The sequence below is a fragment of the Haliotis rubra genome, unplaced genomic scaffold (genome assembly GCF_003918875.1).
Source record: "Haliotis rubra isolate DU_JTF1 unplaced genomic scaffold, ASM391887v1 Scf112, whole genome shotgun sequence".
In the NCBI taxonomy this organism is placed as follows: domain Eukaryota; kingdom Metazoa; phylum Mollusca; class Gastropoda; order Lepetellida; family Haliotidae; genus Haliotis; species Haliotis rubra.
In genome coordinates this window covers 432437-452107 of record NW_025765026.1, presented here as the reverse complement: position 1 = coordinate 452107, position 19671 = coordinate 432437, and the positions used below count along the sequence as shown (strand labels likewise).

Genomic DNA, 19671 nt, shown 5'->3' with positions numbered 1-19671 from the left:
ACAGAGAAATTAATCCGGATAATCAGGTTCTTATATGTTTTAAGACAAGCTTCCAATTATTTTGTATGGTGACTAAAGCTTTAAAACTCGTCAACAATGTTTTGTCCTCATTTATTGATTATGAATGAATAGATACAAATATAGTTTTAACGTCTGTGTCTGAGTTTTATATTAATAATTAGTGAGTTCAGCTGGGTTCAGTGGTTGATAGTTGATGGAGGAATGTCAGTCCATGGCTTTCAGTAGAGTGACTCAATCTGTTGCGTTGTATTGCGTTAATTTTAGATTGAGATGAGAGATTTAGAACCCGCGGAAAATCCTGCCCTGCGTCCATTAGATCAATAGCCTGGTTGGGCGGAAGCAAATCATCGCTCTGGAACTTTTGGATTAGCAGGTATGCTATTTTTAGACAGGTGCTATATTTCGACACAGTTTCGGAAGATACTACACGGTAGTGCTGTAACGATGCATCGAACTATCGATGGATTGCATTTATTGAGTCTCTGATATCAATTAATCGATGGCAGAAACGAAAAACTATCGATGCATCGATAGTATGTGCGACTATCGGTAGTTTAGTACTTGACTTCCGTTGATAAATGCGCAGCGCAAAATACAGGAAGTACCAGATTCGTTCACTTTATTTAGACTTATCCACCCCTGATGCCTCTTAAACAAACATGGCGGCAAACACGGCATGCGACTCAGAGTTTGAAATTGTGAATAACAAGACGTTTAAGTTTTAATTGTTTACTTGGTCTGGGTTTCAAGTTTCTTGTTAGTTATTCAAAGAGACTGAAACTACTTCAACATGTTTCTATTTCGTATAAACTATACATTCATTTAGGAAATGACTTCAAATGAGACAATTCAAGGCCGACTATAGTTGGTCGCAGTGACTATCGCTATCGCAGTAGTATGTTGCAGTAGACTATCGCTATCATCAGTTAAGGAGTATGTTGCAGTAGACTATCGCTATCGCAATAGTTGTTTCCCCCTCAATAGTCACCCTTACTACACGGTACTAGAACCCTATGTTCCTCTCCACTATATTCTGACCCAGGGACTTTGAGAATCTTTTGGAGTTCGAGTATTTACTTGGGGAATCGTGGAAGAGCTAGAATACTGCTGATTGAACCGTTTAACAGTATTCAGGCTCATGCTGAGGGACCTTCATCCACCCAGCGGATCTTGAGAAGAAATCGAAGCAATAGAACCAAACCGATCCCACAAATGAAGTCATTCGCGAAAGACGTTTGACAGTATACCTTTAAGAGCAACTAGATGAATGGTTATTTTAAGCGATTTTCGGGCAATGTTTCGTTATTTTGGATAGCTTACTGACATTGAATAATGGAACAAGAAATGTGTTTTGGACAATAACAGCTATCGTTTCTGTTGTGTTAAGGGGAGTTCTTAACACACTGCACAATCAGTCAGGCTGTAAGTGGTGTCGCTTCTAACCAATTTCCACAGGAGCTACTGCCATTAATTTTGTTGGATGAAGATCAATTTCGTAAGGGGATTCGACAATGAATGATTGTCCGACAAAGTTTCTTGTTTATTGGTGATTCAGTCAACCTTTATGACGTCATACTGCTTGTAATACTGCGCTACAAATGCGCCAGTACGTACGATAATGTATTTCTTCGCAAATCCTGCTGTAGATCCTAGATGGGCACCTTGGAGACATATTCAAGTGCGATATGCACCACGCTGCCAGGTCTGTGTTGTGTGCATGTCATTTCTACTTGCATCAGTGTCTACTTTGTCCGTCTTGGGGCAGAGTTAATGTTATATACAGTTGTCCCGCCGATGCCTCAGTTCGAACGATCATCCCATGACCAAAGAAGGACCGCCCTGATGTTATCTCACAACGTTTAATACTTCTTCATGTTATTTATATGAAACCTAATGGTGCCACTTTTGTAGGATAAATCATTTAAAAAAAGAATGTCTCGTTATTTCAAATACTTTTTTGTTAAACTCGTTATTAGAGTTTTTGGAACAGACATGAAATAATGAGACAAAATTAACTAAATTCCGAAAATGTAATTGAAGTAACGTAAAACACAGGAAACTAAAATTTTAAGTAACGAGAAAGTGTGATTAAAAGGAAAATATATGCCACATAAAAGTAACACCATTAGTCTTTCGTAACTTGACAGTCATATCTCTGGGTGTGCGGTACACATCGACACTAAGTACATGTGTTATAAATAAGTAAGTAAGTAAGTATGTAAGTATGTAATTATGTATGTATGTATGTATGTATGTATGTATGTATGTATGTATGTATGTATGTATGTATGTATGTTACTGGGAATATGTACAATCAGTAAATATGTATAATTACTGAAAATATCAGTAATTATGTATAATGTCTGATTCAGTAAGGAATTATGTATATTTACTGAAATTTTCAGTAATTATACATAATTCCTGAAATTTAGAAACAAAATTATCCATATTTACTAAAATCATTTGAATTGCTGAAATATTGATATAACTCTTAAAGTCAGTCTGGTTTTCATTGATATGTCTTCTTGTGGTATATAAAATACAGCAGGATCAAAGGTTGAGTGTAGTTCAGTCACAACATAATTATACTTATTTATCGAAAAGCATGGTGTTCACAGTATTCAAACAATAAAGGGTTTCAAGCATTTATTGTAAGAAATACACTTTAAATTATTGAAAAAACGGTCTGTGAATACAATACAACAGGGTCAAAATGCAATACAGTCACGACATAATTATAGTTAATTATTGAAAGCAAATTAACATAATTAGCACCAGACCAGTATAAATGTTGGTAAATTTGGATCTGCTTCACTTTCCAAACATGGATCACGAGAAGATTTCCGAGAAGGACTTTTCAAGATTTATATATATCATACACATTATAGCATTGTTTTGATTCTGCGGACATCCTGTGTGATGTCAGACAACATAATTGTTCAAGTGGAGTGTAACCAAAACGCTATTCTTAACATCGTATTGACTCTGCTTACGCATGGATATGCGCTTAAATAGTACAAACACTTCACAAACATGGGTCGCTGTGACCAGACGAGCGTTTAGAAGTGACTGGGTCATTGTGATAAAAGTTTTGACTGGACCTTTCTGACTGGCATGTTATCGAAGATCCACTGTTGAATGACAAATCCGTGCTTTGTCCATGATGCGTTGGAAATGAACGAACTATAATCCAAATGTGCATGAACAATCCATCAAAGTCTATTACATAATATCTTTTCTTCAGCATGTGCTACAGTATCACTTGGTGCTTATGAATATAGCAAGTATATATACTGAAAGCCATTAAAAACGCAATTGGTATTTGTTGTCCTGAAACTTACAAAAGTTCTATTGAAGATTTTTCCTGCGATACAGAGGATGTAGGGATAAAAGGCTGTTATTCTGGCCCATTTCGAGTTCGAGTCCCGGAGCATTCCTCTCACATGAACTTTGATACTTAAAACTGAACCTTTGACATTTCTCGTAAACACAACCACATTCATGAAACACGTTGTGCACATGCATTACCTGCACCCAGGCCCTGTAAAAGCACAAAGGAATTGTGGAACTCAATCACTTTGAGAAAATGCCACACTTGACACAAGACGAAAGGAATTAGGTTATCGGTATGGTCAGCCAAGGTGCTTCAGATGTGATGATTGCCAGTCACTTTAATGTGCATCCATCCACTGAAAGTCGACTCAGACAACGTTTTCGGGCTACCGGAAGTGTTGCTGATCGTCCGCGACCTGGTGCACCACCTGTGATAACAGCTCGACAAAACCGCAATATCCGAGTTTCACACTTGCGAAATCGGTTCCAAACAGCTGATGATTAGGCAAGGAGGACAATTGGGACAAGTCAACGTCATTTCAGCGCCCAAAGGTGCAAGGACGCCTTGCTGCCTTCAACATCCGGTGTCGTCACCCGTACCGTGGTTATTGCATCGCCACAGACTTGCCAGACAGCGATGGGCAGCAAATGGGGCCAATCTTGGCAACAGGACATGGCCAGATGTCATTTTTCAGATGAATCCAGGTTTAACTTATCCTTTGCAGATAGACGTCAACAGATTTATCGACGTAAAGGAGAAAGACCTGCGCCAAACTGTGTCCTTGAACATGATCGTTTTGGAAGGGGGTGGTGTCATGATTAGACCACAGACCATCAGAGGCTGCAGACCATCCAACAGCTGTTCCTGAGAATGTGTGTCTTTCAATGCCCCAAAGACTGCGAGCATGTCTTGCAGCGCACGGTGGACACACTCGATATTGACTGCAAGTGACCCCTCCTTTGTTTGATGTCGTTATTGCATCACTGATGTTGTTGTTGACTGGACATTTTCAGATGAAATTATTCACAGATGTTCACTTAAAACATATCTGCCAGTTAGGTTTATATATGTTGAAATTTGTGTGAGTAAAGAAAGTATGAATGTCAAATTGCATTTTTAATGGCTTTAAGTATATTAACTAGTTGGTTTTAATGCAAAGGCCCCTAATGAGATACAAAATGTGCATCTGATGCATACACTGATCCAAGGCATTTACCAACCACCTGCACATTAGGGAGTATAGGCCGTAACCTCTTATAGCTGACAAGTGGATGGATATGTTGTATTATTATTGTTCTTATGAATATTACACAGTTAAAGACACGGATCAAAGTTTGGGCATTACCACATAAAGGGTGAAACTCTTATGAATATTACACAGTTAAAGACAAGGATCACAGTTTGGGCATTACCACATATAGGGTGAAACTTATTTCGTTTCTATTCATTCCCATTATCATTGGATTTTCACTACCAGTAACTATGGCAACTGAAACTCAAATGCATTTTCCTTCTGTTCAACATTCGTGTTGTTCTATATATTGCGGCTTTTGTGAATGCAGTTTCTAGTCAAAGTAACGAGATTGTTGACATAACAAAACAAAATAAATCAAACAGAAAACATTTTTGTCAATAAAAAGTAGCTTGATGTCCGTGAGAGCGCATCGACATACAATCTACCCCTACGTACAATAGTCTCAGTGCTTGTTAGCTTCTGCACGTCGCTATCTATGAGCAAATATCTTGAAAGTGACCCTGAAACAAATTGTACTTCGCTTATACAGGCTATGACGCAAGTATTACCACATACATAGGCGTGAAACGTATTTCGTTTCTACTGATTCCCGTCAACAGTTTTGACGTTCCCAACTAGGAAGAATGGCGATCAGAGATACCTTGCGCTGGTTGATCTCCTTCGGACTGGGCTGTTTTGTTCAATATTCGTTTTGCTTGGTTTGTTTGTGTATTTCGTGAGACATCCATCGCATTTTTCTCCCGCAAGAAACGAGATGTGATGCCATCAGTTCTAAACGACCCGGACTTGGGAACACATGGCTATGTTCACTTGGCTGTGAGTAAAATAAATAGCTTTTGTCAAAGCGGACCTTTGATTAATTTCCTAGCGAATAATTCATGCTCATATTCCTAATCACGCAGACCTTACGAACTGTTTCGCGGATTTAACGTCAGTTTAGAATGAGTGACATTAAATGTACAAGCAAGCTGAGTCTCGCCAGCTAATCGTCGCTACTGATATTAGTTTTAGACTTTAGACTAAAGGTTAGCGGAGTTACTGTCGCTTACACAAAAGTGCCGAGTCATTCGGGAATCAGGTCTACATGTGCTGTCGACGTTATACGTGTTAAATACATTCGTTGTTGTATAATGTCAATCTAAGTTATTGTTATGAACATAATTGTTATCACATAACACTTTATTATTAACTTCCCTGGTGTATGTATATTTGGAAGAAACATTATATAGAGGATATTATTTGAGTGCCCATGTCATACTATGTTTACGACACGAGTGCCTAAATGTTGGTATTTCCCGAGCAAGAGCGAGGGATATACCGATATTTAGGCACGAGTATCGTTAACATAGTATGATATGAGCACGAATACCTAACCTATCTGCTTATTACCGAAGTCGTCAAATTGAGGAAAATAAACCAAAATCTGCTTTCAAATATAGGCTGGCTACCAGCCGTCGCCGCATGTAGAACGCAACGTCACAGAAGAATCGTGACGTCACCATGACAAAGTGATATTTTGCCCTAGGGCATCGTATGAAAAATATGAACCCGATATGTTCGCCCACGTAGGTAATAACAACAGAAATCAACATATGAAGATGATGGTCTGAGCATGGTTAATATCAAAACTTTTACTGATTCACTAAAAATTGCATGTTTAAAGAGATACGTTTCAAATTTTATAGTTTAGCTGGTTTTCCTCTAAAAGGCATACTTCTATTAGGCTCAAATGTTAATAAACAATACAAACTCGAAAACCCGTTTCGGAAAGACGCACTCGATGCATGGAATAAATATATTAAGGGCTATGAATGGTGAGTGAGTGAGTGAGTTTAGTTTTACGCAGCAGTGAGCAATATCCCAGCTATATGGCAGCGGTCTGTAAATAATCGAGGCAATCCAGTGGTCAACAGCACGAGCATCGATCTGCTCAATTGGGAACCGATGACATGTGTCAACCAAGTCAGCGAGCCTGACCACCCGTTAGTCGGCTATGAATGATATAAATGACGTTCACATGCAACCCATTTATCTAAATCACCTGTGTAACCACACTAATTTGATTAACTGGTTTCAAAAATGAATAGTACACATTAAGGATATTTGTAATGACCATGATTTCCTTTACATTTTCAGAACTTAAAGCAAAATTTGATGTTAGGGATACGGTACTTGATCTAAATCGTGTTTTTCACAATATTCCCCAAAAATGGAAAGATGTTATGCCAGCAGCAAACCATCCAAATAAATCAAACTGTCCCCTTGGAATGATTTGAACAAACGTAGTAAAGTTTCAAAATTATTTTATGATAATTTCATTTCTGAAAATAACTTTCACAAAGTCTGTGATAAATGGGACATCGAATATATATATATATATATATATAAAGCCATTTACACAAAAAGGGAGTTATAAAGCCATTTACACAAAAAGGGAGTTGCTTAAAATGAAACTGGTTGATAATGATTTAATTTCATTATGTGGTTCAGTAACATCTATCAGGTATATATTGAATGTCCAACTATCAAACTGTTTTGGAAAGAATCTATCAATCTCGTTAACAGACTATTGATGAACTTCCTACCATAGATATTTTATTAAGTGGTTCAGTAACATCTATCAGGTATATATTGAATGTCCAACTATCAAACTGTTTTGGAAATAATCTATCAATCTCGTTAATAGACTATTGAACATAATACATGAACTTGTGTCCTCCTACTATAGATATATTATTTTGCTGCAATAGCAACCACCTACTCTATCACCTGATTTTATTGGCCAAACGCCATATATCAGAAATGATCATAAAGCGTCTGAAACCCTGTTTTAGTATCTATAAAGCAGTATTTCAAATTGAAAGGTATATTTGTTCGAAAAATATCAATACGGATGAATTTAATAGAAAATGGAATATAATATCACCAGCGCTGTGACTGTTATGACTGTATCTGACGATGATGTAGAACTTCCATTGTGATTCCACGGTCTTGCACTTAGTATACTATTCCCAACACATAATGTAACTGACCGCCTCCGTGGTGTAGTGGTTAGAGCGTCCGCCCAGAGAGCGGAAGGTCGCGGGTTCGATCCCCGACTGCGTCATACCAAAAGACGTTAAAATATGGTACTTGTTGGTCCCTGTCTGGCACTCGGCGTTGAAGGGTACAACAAGGACTGGTCGGCTCGGAGTCAGTATAATGTGTCTGAGTGGGGTATTCATGCTTCACAGCGGCATGGTATCTCAGTGGGCTAGCACTGTAAAACCAGCTTAAGTCTGGGCTAGTACAAGCAGCCGCACATACACATACACACGCATGCACGTCGTCATATAAGCGAAATATTCTCAAGCACGACGTTAAACCCAATTTCACCTCACCTCACATAATGTGACTGAATATGTGTGTGTTCCATTCCATGTATGGTGTCCGCCACTTGAGCGTTTCGGCAAATTGATGCTTGTATCCAACTGAAATGAATACAAAAAAATACAACATCACCAAGCAGGTGTTCACGTACATTGCTGTAATACCACCATGAATATGAAAACAATACAACCAAATCTTGGTGCTGAAAGAGGTCATTATGCTTACTTATAAAGAGAAAAAAAATCAAATAAGCTTGGAAAACATTCGATTGGCCGATCAAAGGTTTAACATTTACAATAATTACTCGTCAGTCGCTGATATTCCACAGAATATAATGTTTAAGAGTAAATATTTTTTTCTCAAACGTGTCAAGTCATTATTCGTATAATTTAATATTTATCAACAGAAATTGTTAGCGGATTTAGAGGTATGGTTCTGTCCCTAGCCAAAGTATTTCTAACATACGTGTGGATGAGAAACCCATGTGAAATACTTCATATCACACGTGTGTGTGAGAATGGGTTGGCTACCTTGCAGGAGAAGAGAAATCGCCAGTGTTGATCCACTGGAAACCCCGTCATGCATGTGAGTTAAGTACTAGTATATGGATTTTGAAACAATTCGTAAAGAGGAACGTACTTTGTTTCCGACATTTTTCAGTGTTTCCTGGATTCTAACCAATGCAAAACTTTGAGCAAATGCTGACAATGAGACTTCATTTTGTCTACACTGATGAAAAAAACAGTTTGCGTTCAATATTTCCTTGTCAGAACGAAGATAATGAATAGAATGGAATTACTAGGTTCTGTATTTTTAATCGGGCGTGTTACCTGATTTGATTGCCCCTAATCTGTCCTTACTTGTTACATATTACTCAATTTCCGTGCAGTACCAATATACTTAAACCAATTTTTGTTTGGAATCAAACAGTCTATGCTGCTAAGACCATCTTATAAATGGTATTTTCTCATTTCAGGATGTAAAGATCCACTATGTTGCCCAGGGAGACGAGACCAAACCGTTGATGCTGTTTGTGCATGGGTTCCCAGAGTTTTGGTACTCATGGCGATTCCAGTTGCGTGAGTTCAAGAACGATTACAGGTGATCAAGAGATTCCATTAGACTGGTTTACTGTTCGTGCTGCGTCTTCCCTATTAGGTTGCCCTAAACATAGAAATTAAATTACTAGAACTTTTCACGTCTCCAAAACGGTTCGGATTTTCTTGTTCTTTGAAACTTCTTTGAAAGACTATCCCCAACATATTTAACAACACATATCTTCTGTAGTGTTCCATAAGCATTGTATCAAAGTAATACTAAATATGGCACCAGTGAGATTATGGAAATTGTAACTGCTTATTGGTCAGGTAAAATGACAATTTGAACCAAACAAACTAAATGAGTGCACTTTGATGTCGTGCAACAATAGGTAAGGTTTCAATGTCGGCGGTAGACAAGTAAACCACGTACACAAATACATTACGAGTTTAAATTAATGTGTCCAGACAGAATGTATGTCAATCATTAATTAACAATAACTTCACTCGTGACAGATTTCACCACCACCTTATAGGTTATTTAATAAATCACCCCCCCTCGTCACATATTCTTCCCTAATGGTTAGGCATTACCAGAAATCTATGAAAGTGTGTCCAAATCCCAGACGAACTCAAATTGAGCCTCTATGTAAGCTGTTGTCATTGGGTTTTTGAAAAATGATATATAATTTGTTGCATGGTCTTGTGTGCACTTTTGTATTTATTACACATTTCAACAATACAAGTGAATATCAAACGGACAGGGTGATTCAATAAGCAATAGATGAAAGGAAAAACAGAATTTGTGGGAATTTCTGAACTTTTTCTCAATATTGATGCACATTTTGTAATGAAATGGTAATGATATCATTCCCTCTGTAGGACGTGGAAAGTTGGAATTATTTTAAAGGGTCTTCCTTTCGTTTGGGGAATTCAAGCAAATAGCTTTGTTTGGCAAGTTGAATTATAACATCTTTATCTGTGAAGTCTAGTTCTCTTGATCCTGTCCGATTGTGGTTACCCTGCTAAATGTATCAGACAACATATGCAAACCATCAATATTATTTGTTATTCCCATTTGTACAAGTCTAGGTTTGGTAGGTAACAAGTGATGCAGGACTGACACCATTGTCAGGCAGTAAGCTGTGTACATCAGGGTCCCGATCCACAAAACGTTTTCAGCGCTACGACATTCGTAAGTCAATTATAAACTATGGAGTTACGACAGGTCGTAACGTTACGAAACATTGTGGATCGGGACCCTGAGCCTTCTATGGTCACAGAGAAACCAGATTTACAAACATATATGATTTTAATATTATGACTTCCCAATTTCTACGATGTCTATTACTTCTTATGCTATTCGAACTGAATGTTCTGTCTGTCAGCTCAGTGACCTTGCTGATCGAATTTACCACTTTTTCATTTTCCTCACATTTTAACTTTGTAATTATAAAACGGCGTTATTTTTCCCCCAGGGTTGTGGCCATTGATATGAGGGGTTATGGTGACTCTGACAAGCCTTCCGGTGTTGCCAATTACCAGATGTCCAAGTTGGTGACGGATCTTAAACAGATCATCCCTGCTCTTGGTAAGATTGTATTTACTCCCGTGCAGATTCCGGGTTAAACTTGATATCTGTGATGGTTGTCAGGGACACCTGATTGGATTCAATTATCAGGATCTGTGACTTGGTGTCCTACGCCGTGATATTGCTGTAATATTGCTAAAAACGGCGTAAAACCATACTCACTCACTGTGACTTGGTTGTCGGTGTGTTATCGCACCCTTGCGTTCGGTAGTGATGCCTGTAAACATCATGGATTATCTGGTCCTGTTTCAGTTATTTACAGGCCACCTTCAACAAACATACAGAAAAACAAATTAAATATGTCCTTTTTCTTGAAGTTGTACTCAACGTAATCCAGTTGTTTCAGGGTGGTAGCACCGAACTGAAGTAAAGGAAGTTAGATTTGAGGTTCATGTGTGTACCGTTGAACAGAAATGCAATTAATTGCTGTCTTGTGCTTTTTAATTTAGAATTGCTGTATGTCCTGGTTGTGAACGTTCGTTCTTTGAGGAGAATGAAATGTGAAGTGGTTTGCTTATATCATAGAATTACCAAGTCTAGTGTCTCGGATAAGGTATGGAATATTGTACGTGAAACGAAAGTAAACATCTAAACATACTGAGCATATATGTTTTCCTGCTGAATCAACTATCTGCATAGACAATAAGAGTGAGTGAGTGAGTGAGTTGGGTTTTACGCCGCTTTTAGCAATATTCCTGTAATATCACGGCGGGGGACACCAGAAATGGGGTCACACATTGTAGGCACCCATGTGAGGAATCGAACCCGGGTCTTCGGCGTGACGAGCGAACGCTTTAACCACTAGGCTACCCACCGCCCTAGACAATAAGAAAAATACTCAATATGAAATATAAACATGCGTGAACATGATAGTGGTTTGATATACAGGTGTAATGTTATACCTGTCGTGTGTTGTGTGGAGTCGGAGAACACAGTAACTCCTGCTTCTATTTTCAGGCTACAGATCCTGTGTGCTAGTAGGTCTGGACTGGGGAGCAGTAATTGCCAGAATATTCGCCTCTAAACACCCACACATGGTCGACAAACTCATTACAATGAACTGTCCCCGTCCAGACATTATTCACAACTATCTGGAGACGCATATGTTCGAGTTGAAGAAAGTATGGTAATAACAGTATATAGTCTGCATTGGCTAATCATGACAATGGTACATGTACCACGAATATACATTGTTTATCTGTTAGTGGTAACCGTGTAACAAGTACATTTAGGCTGTCTGGAGCTTGTTGAGAAAAGTCAAATGTTGGGGCGGTATGATCCCTTCATGAACAGTGTTGGCCGGCATCGTCGATAATCTCCACTATAGTGGAGAGTGATCGTAACGTATACCCTGGAGATTATCGAGGATGTGTTGGCCGGCAGGGTGTTGCTTGTAATCAAGAACATTAGGCAAGATTACCAAGTGAAATGATGCCATCTGACTATATACGTGATCAAAATATATTTTAAGAAACTAAACATCCTTAACACAATATGCAGTCTACACCAATATCTCCAGATAAGAATACTTCACTATATCAATGCGAGCAAGGAAGAAGCATTAAGTTACTCTCTGAATTTACTCTGTGACGTTTCATTCCTGAAGTCTTGTCCGGTTTCAATATGGCCATCGTGGCAGCCATATTGAATATGTCATTTCGGCTTATTATCCATGCGTTTATTATATATCCTTCTGAACTTATGACATTTGCTAATCCGTTAATGAATAACAATAAATGTTTACTTTTTCTGACGAGTATCATTTTGTTAATATGTACCTATCATTGTCTGTTTTAGGTACATTTTATTCTTCCAAGTCCCGTTTCTTCCTGAGTTGATGCTGCTAGTGAATGACATGAAACTTATGGAAACAACCATGGCGGGGCCTAATGGTAATCTCACGGTAGGAACACTTAGCACTGAGGACATGGAGGCCTACAAATACGCTTTATCTAGACCAGGTAATTACATTGTAGCAGTTAATTACTGTAATATCTAAAGTGAGTGAGTGAGTTATAGTTTAGCAACATTCCTGTAATATCACGGCGGGGGACACCAGAAATAGGGTCACACATTGTACCCATGTGAGGAATCGAACCCGGGACTTCGGCGTGACGAGCGAACGCTTTAGCCACTAGGCTACCCCACCGCCATAATATCTAAAGGGGTATCAATTAATATCATTTGGGAGAGTTGAGGCAGAACAGGGCCCCAACCTCATGCTGTAGGTTTCATTATATTATTTTAAATGATGTTCAGGCCATACATGTGGCTATGACCAGGTTTAGTAGGTTGCTAGGGAGCTTCTTAGAGAGCGATGTCACTCTAGTTATCAATGTGTTACATTAGTCTGTAAATGTGGAGATGTTCTTGGTGCAATGGATCAGTAGGTATATTGTTAGATATGGTTCTGGGTTGTCCTGAGACCCTTGGATCTCTTCATTGTGTAAAAGGGATAGAGACGCATTTATGGTTTAACGCCGCTTGTAGCAATATTCCAGCAATATCACGACGGGGGACACCAGAAAAGGGCTTCACACATTGTACCAATGTGGGGAATCGAACTTGGGTCTTAGGCGTGACGAGCCAACGCATTAAAGACTAGGCTACTACACCGCCCCTGAAAAAATAGTATAGGGACGGTGCCTCATGTAACCCTTAGGTTTGTGAATGCCAAAATATTAAGTCTGATATATTGGCGGCTTGTACGTTATCACGTCGGGACCAGCCAAGCTGCGATTGATATAATGAGCCTTATCTCACACCGAGTCATGGTGACAAGCAACTGACCAAATCATCGAACATGACCACCGGGCGCATTCCTTTGTGACGTGCAGCAAGCACATTTACCATAAATCCCCAAAGGCATTTCAGATTTTAATTTTGCCGAGAACAGGGATTAGATGTTTGAGATCAGTCTTCAGGCACAAGGACACCGATGGAGTCTAAGCTTCTGGCATAGTGATTTCATATATGTAACTAACATTGTATTATAATACATTTACTGGTTATTTCCAGGTGCTGCAACCGCTGTTATCGATTATTATCGAGCTTTTATCCGGTTCCCTCCAAGAAAGATCTCGAAGATCTCCTGTCCGCTGCTGGTTATTTGGGGCTGCAAGGACATGATCCTGGACAGAGACATGTCCGCTGCTGCTGCTGCTGTTGTAGACAACCAAACAGTCAAATACATAGAGGAGGCAGGTCACTGGGTCATGATGGACACTCCGGACATAGTTAACAAACATATGAGAGATTTTCTAAAGTAAATCTTTATTTTGCCGTTAAATGATAACAATTGTTTTGAGAAGAAATGATTAATTCATTCTGGTGATTGCTCAAAACGGCATCGGTGCTTTGCTTGCAATCTATTATGCCAACGAAACATGCATCATATTATCATATTAATTTTTCCATCAAAAGGGATAAATATTTCGATGTCAAAACAGTTAAGGATCTTTTTTATAACATTAATTATCATTTAATAACTGAATTTTTAAAGGAAATTACTTGATAAATTTTGGATAATATGTTTTGTAAAAAGATAACTGGTATTTTAAACATGGTAGTATAAATTAGCAACAGCGATTGTTAGTGGTTGAGGATTTTAGATCCTCGGAGGGGTTAAAGTATCGTAAAATTATTGTCCTCCTGAGAGGATACGTAAGTCCGCAAACTTTCAAAACTGAACTTAAACTGACCAGATTTTTAAAACGTAGTATTTTTGTCCTTTTAAAGTTTGGCTAAATATATCCTACAATCGCCAGCGGCTGAAGGGGTGGTGTAAATCCAACAAGGGTCAATGCAGGTAACAAAGGTACCATGGTCCCTAGTATGGTGATCTACCTTCAGTTGTTGGCGATCTATAGCCTGTTTTTATATTGTATCGTTCTCTACATTTTAGATTTAATTACCAGTTTTAGATACATATCTGTGATGGTCTGGTTGGTTTTACTGTCCTTTGTCGACAGACATTTTAAATTGATTACCTTATTGTCCCCCGCCATATTCAGCAGCGTCCGTCCGTCCTGATTCTTGTTAACGCGTCGCGATATCTCATGAACTGTTGTACCCAGTGTCTTCAAATTTGGTGACAGCCTACATAGCAGTCGATTTGGGTGACCTTGACCTTATCTTCAAGGCCACCCCGACACTTTAGCCATTTTTCAAACTTATGTAAACGAGATATCTCACCCAATGTCTTCAATTATGCCGACATTGGGTGATTATGCAGACACCAGTCATTTGACGCACGCACGCACACACACTGAGAATGTCAGAAATTCCGCTTCAGGCAGATATGATAACTTGCATATTTGACTAATGTACTTGCTAACTATCTTTAATTCTTAACTTTGATTACTATATAGACCAGCCAACTTTTTTCTATTTTATCCTTTTATTTAACCGAGTGCTTTAACGTCATAATAGTTCAGGGCGAAAGTGTGTTTTATTACACTATACATGGTGGTAGAGCAAACTGTATTTCTTTTCTAAGATGCCAAATTTAATACTTTCTAAGGATAATTACGATTAATTTAAGGCAGAAAACAAACGACGGTGTCGGTGACCTAAATTAACAATCCTCGCACAGGGCTAAATGGCGCGCTGTTCTATTGATGTGTCTGCCCCCCAACGTTAAGACGAACGTTACCAGAAAAACAAATGATAAACAGTTTGATGACGGTTTACGTTCGGATTAAATATCTTCTCTAAATTATTTTAATTACATCTGTGATTAACGTAAACCATGTGAACGTCGCATTTCTATTACCAACGTATGTTTAGATCAGTACATCCAGACGAAGCTGAGTAGTCAAGCGACATTCCACGATTGCATTGTGGGAATGTAAACATTGCGAACGTTACCGTGACCGCTGAAAACTTGTGAGTCGAACTGAGACATTTTACGTCAGAAAACATAAACGTAATGTTTCCACCAGTGATGTTAGGTGAGTGAAGCAACTGCAAACCAAGAAACGGGATGCAACGCAGTAGTTTACTGTAGGAGGCCGTACGAGGCGACAACTGACATGCATCGTGACGTCGCTTACATTGTGACGTAATGTAAAATGGTTCGATTACGAGGAGGCACACTAGAATGGCGCAGTGACGGGATAACGTCATTCAATTGTTACGTCATCAAAAAACTATACCTTTATTGTCTTTCAGTGGCATTTAGAAGTTGTACATTGATGTCCAAGATATTTTTATGGATTAAACTTCTTTTTTAATTTCTCTCACAACGTTTCGAGACCATTCCAGGTCCCTTCATCAGGTGAACTGGCAGTTAGGACTATGACGTCGTCACTATGACGTCATAACTGAGTCATGACGTCACAATGCAAGTGACATCACGGTACACTAGGGGAGATTACTGTATAAAGTGAGTTTGTAGTAGTTTGTAGTATTAACTCTTCAAACTCCCATGATATATTACGACGATCATAACTCGAATATGACGTCATAGTGTTGTATCGTTCTGAAAGAGACCTGAAATCCTTCAATGAAATAAAAGTTTAATAAAATATCTTGAATCTGCCTTTATTGTCTGATAATGTAATTATTTTTCGATTGTTCTAACCGCTAGGCATCTTAGAAGCGTGGCTAATAAACCCATATATACATCATTATCGTTCTGTTTGAGCCTTCAAACCAAAATGAATAACAATCGTGTGCCCTCATTCATTTCATGTTGTGAAAACGAGGTTGAAAGATATTTGGTCATACTATGTAATGATGTTACTGTGTGTATAGATTTGTATCTTGATCATTGTATGAAGATGGTTAATGCACACAAGTGCTTTATAGACAAATGTGCTTCCTGCTGTTATTTTGTGTGAAGAATATGTATACAACAACATTTTGAAAAGATAAATACAGTATTTGACCTTTATGTTTGCGTTTTTTGTCAGTAAGTGAGAGGGGCGATTTCATATTTGCTTTAATTTTATGTTGCCAACTCAATCTCATACGTTTTGCTGCCAACTACTACTACTACTACTACTACTACTAATACTTCTACTACTACTACTATTACTTCTTCTACTACTACTGCTACTTCTACTACTACTTCTACTACTACTACTACTTATACTCCTACTACTACTACTGCTACCACTACCACTACTACTACTACTACTACTACTACTACTACTACTACTACTTCTACTACTATTACTACTACAACTAAGGCTGTGTTTTTTAAAGGAAACTGACAAAAGACTGGAGTTAACGTGCAGTATGCTTGGATGAAGTGTATCAGAAGGCCCTCTCTGTGCTGCCCTGAACCAGTCACATCTCACAAGAAACCCTATATGTGTGGTTTTGTTTCAAAATCTAAAAACATGTACTGTAGTTCGTGCAATGTATTTCGTGAAAATAGGTGAAAAACAGTGAAAAAACAGTAGATGTCTAAAGGTGGCACAAACACAGCACCTTAGGTGACATGATGGTTTGGTTCAATTCTCTTATCATTTCCCCATACTTGTAGTTTTGTCTCACAGATCCATATGGTACGACCCAGAATATGTAGAGGGCGACATGGAAAATGATAATTCTCTGGAACTGGTCCGTATGCAGTCTCATACGGATGCTGGCCAATAACCTGACGTTGTCGTGTGTTATAAACCCAATGAAATCATTTTAATCACTGCATTTTCTTTATGACTCCAAACTTTCGACGTTTCTCACTATGGTCGTCCAGAGTCAGGAGAAAGATGGCAAAAAAGAGACCAAAGTACCAAGGCCCAGCTCTACAAAGAGACCGTAGCGTTAAAGTATGAGAGTTACTGTCAGCGCTACGTAGTACGATCTCTTTGTTCAGCGGGCCGACTGTTCTTTGTGCCTTAGGTTTTGCACCTCCCAATCAGTTGACCGACTTTGGGAGAGTATCCGGGTTTGCTGCCAGGTATAAACCATTTTGTCACTCTGGCCCAAAATGTTCTTGGTAGATTGAAGAAGGCAGCGCTTCCTGGGAAAATGACTGAGCAAAATTGACTGGGCCTCTGTCAGAGAGAGGTTTACAGGGCATTGGACATACTCATGGCCTCTGACCAAAGAAGCTGGGTAATCTTTGGAACCTATTTTCTTGTGTACATACGGGGAGCTCACTCTTGCTCTCATCTATGTGACAATGACTGAGCAAAATTGACTGAGTCGGTTGTCAGAGAGAGACGGATGTCTTTCCAGGGGTCGAGAGAGAGAGAGAGGTTCTGGGACATGTCACATGGCCTTGGTATCTCTGACCAAAGGAGGCTGGGTAATCTTTTGGAACCCTATTCGAACATTGTGTACATATGATATGCTCACTCTTGCTCTCATGTATCCCATTACATCTCAAGTTGTGCACATTGCATCAGCAACTGTGTGGAGGTTAACATATACATGTATACATTTTGGTGAAAGGGTATCATTTGCCCTGTACGTGTTTATGTCTGTTGATATGAATGATGTCAACACCTAGAGATATAGCTTCCGTTGATACCATATGCAAAGTTTGGTTGACGTTGAGAGATGAGTGTGAGTGCTGTGGGTCTGTTATGAAGTTGAATTCTATGTATTGCTTGTATGTGAGCGTTACTCAGATCATATATACGTGTATCTTAAACAGGTCATCAAGTCTCAAACTGTGACATCTTTGATCGAAATTGTTACATTTGAAAACTTTGATGTTGTATATAACATTACTCTATATTTAAGCAAAGACTAACAGCAAAGAGAATTAAACTGTTTCTCCAATTACATGGATAATTCATGCCACCAAACATTGCGTGTGCTGTGGGTCTATAGCAATATTATTGAGTACACTGTCAGTCATCTTGATAACAGAAATAAATAAATATAATCTTATTGGTCTGACTATAAATATGAGCCATTTATATGACAGTGGCTTTTCCGTTTTGACATTAATCTTATCAAGCTCAATTCTTTGGGTGAATCCATAATCCGAGTTTTCGCCGTTACGCGTTTCGAATGAAAACATATATAAACTAGAATGTATATGTGAGTCAGGAACCCAATTGCAATCATCGGTAAAATGAATGATCCAGTTGTATCGTTGCTTCATTTACTTTAAGGGGAATGCAGTAGCTTGTCACAGATCTGATGAAAACAGAATATATTCTATGTATATTTTAAGATGCATATGATAATTATTAATGAAGTTGTTAAACACATCCACAATTAATAAGCACAATAATAAGATTAGAATCGAGTTCTATACTTTGGGAAGAGCCTGTGTAACTCTAGGTCTATAAAACCCCAGGTTCTATCTGATAAAGGACAATATCGCCGCAAAACAGCTGTTTCTGAAGGGGACTATAAACAATAACACTGCGATGAGTGTCAGTGGACTGGCTCTTTTGAGTGGCATATATGTGCCGTTCATGGTATGAGTCTTTACTAGAAACAACTGAAATGTATTGCACCAAAACATATTAACAGCCACCTTATCTTTGCATTGTTTCAAAGAGACATTGTTCGCTTAACAGTATAACTATCTATCTATGAAATTACCACATCAATATACTATGTACAACGTTATCACTGACATACATAGAGATTATTACCCACGTCTTACATGCATTGAATTGACAAAATAGCGTATTTTTGTTATTGTTATGGTTTCAAACCGCAACCGGTTTCATAAAGAGGTTGCGGAAGAATTTTGTTCTGTAGTACACTTTTGCATGACGTCACACTGTAATGACGTCACTACGCCATTCTCGTCTGTCCCTTTGGTAACCGACGTCACGATGCATGTCAGTTGTCATCGCCTCTCGTACAGCCTCCTACAGTAAACTACTCCGTAGAACACCGTTTCTTGGTTTGCAACTGCTTCACTCGGCTAATATCACTGGTGGAAACATTGCGTTTATGTTTTGCCACGGATATAATGTCTCAGTTCGGTTCACAATTAAACAGCGACACGGCAACGTTCGCAATGTTTACATTCCCACAATGCATAAGTTGTAGAATGAATGAATTCACGTGTTTGTTATGAATGAACAAGTAGTAACGTGACCTAACTGAGAGGTCATCGGTTATCCAATCAAATCGTTAG

General features: G+C 38.6%; 1 protein-coding gene across 1 annotated transcript; it reads left to right on the top strand.

Moving 5' to 3' along the window:
* Positions 1-5340: 5340 nt before the first annotated feature.
* On the top strand, positions 5341-15134 carry LOC124289478 (epoxide hydrolase 4-like). Its single transcript, XM_046726106.1, has 6 exons — positions 5341-5426; positions 8956-9080; positions 10495-10607; positions 11565-11733; positions 12405-12568; positions 13626-15134. The coding sequence occupies exons 1-6, from the start codon at positions 5370-5372 to the stop codon at positions 13874-13876; spliced, it is 879 nt and encodes a 292-aa protein (XP_046582062.1). The 5' UTR covers positions 5341-5369; the 3' UTR covers positions 13877-15134.
* The last annotated feature ends 4537 nt before the right edge of the window (positions 15135-19671 follow it).

What these genes read in the sequence shown, in the direction of transcription:
- LOC124289478 (XM_046726106.1), top strand. Translation starts at nt 5,370, where the DNA reads ATGCCATCAGTTCTAAACGACCCGGACTTGGGAACACATGGCTATGTT. An exon ending in TTCGAGTTGAAGAAAGTATG is followed by an intron (nt 11,734 to 12,404) that starts GTAATAACAGTA and finishes TGTCTGTTTTAG; the next exon opens with GTACATTTTATTCTTCCAAG. An exon ending in ATACGCTTTATCTAGACCAG is followed by an intron (nt 12,569 to 13,625) that starts GTAATTACATTG and finishes GGTTATTTCCAG; the next exon opens with GTGCTGCAACCGCTGTTATC.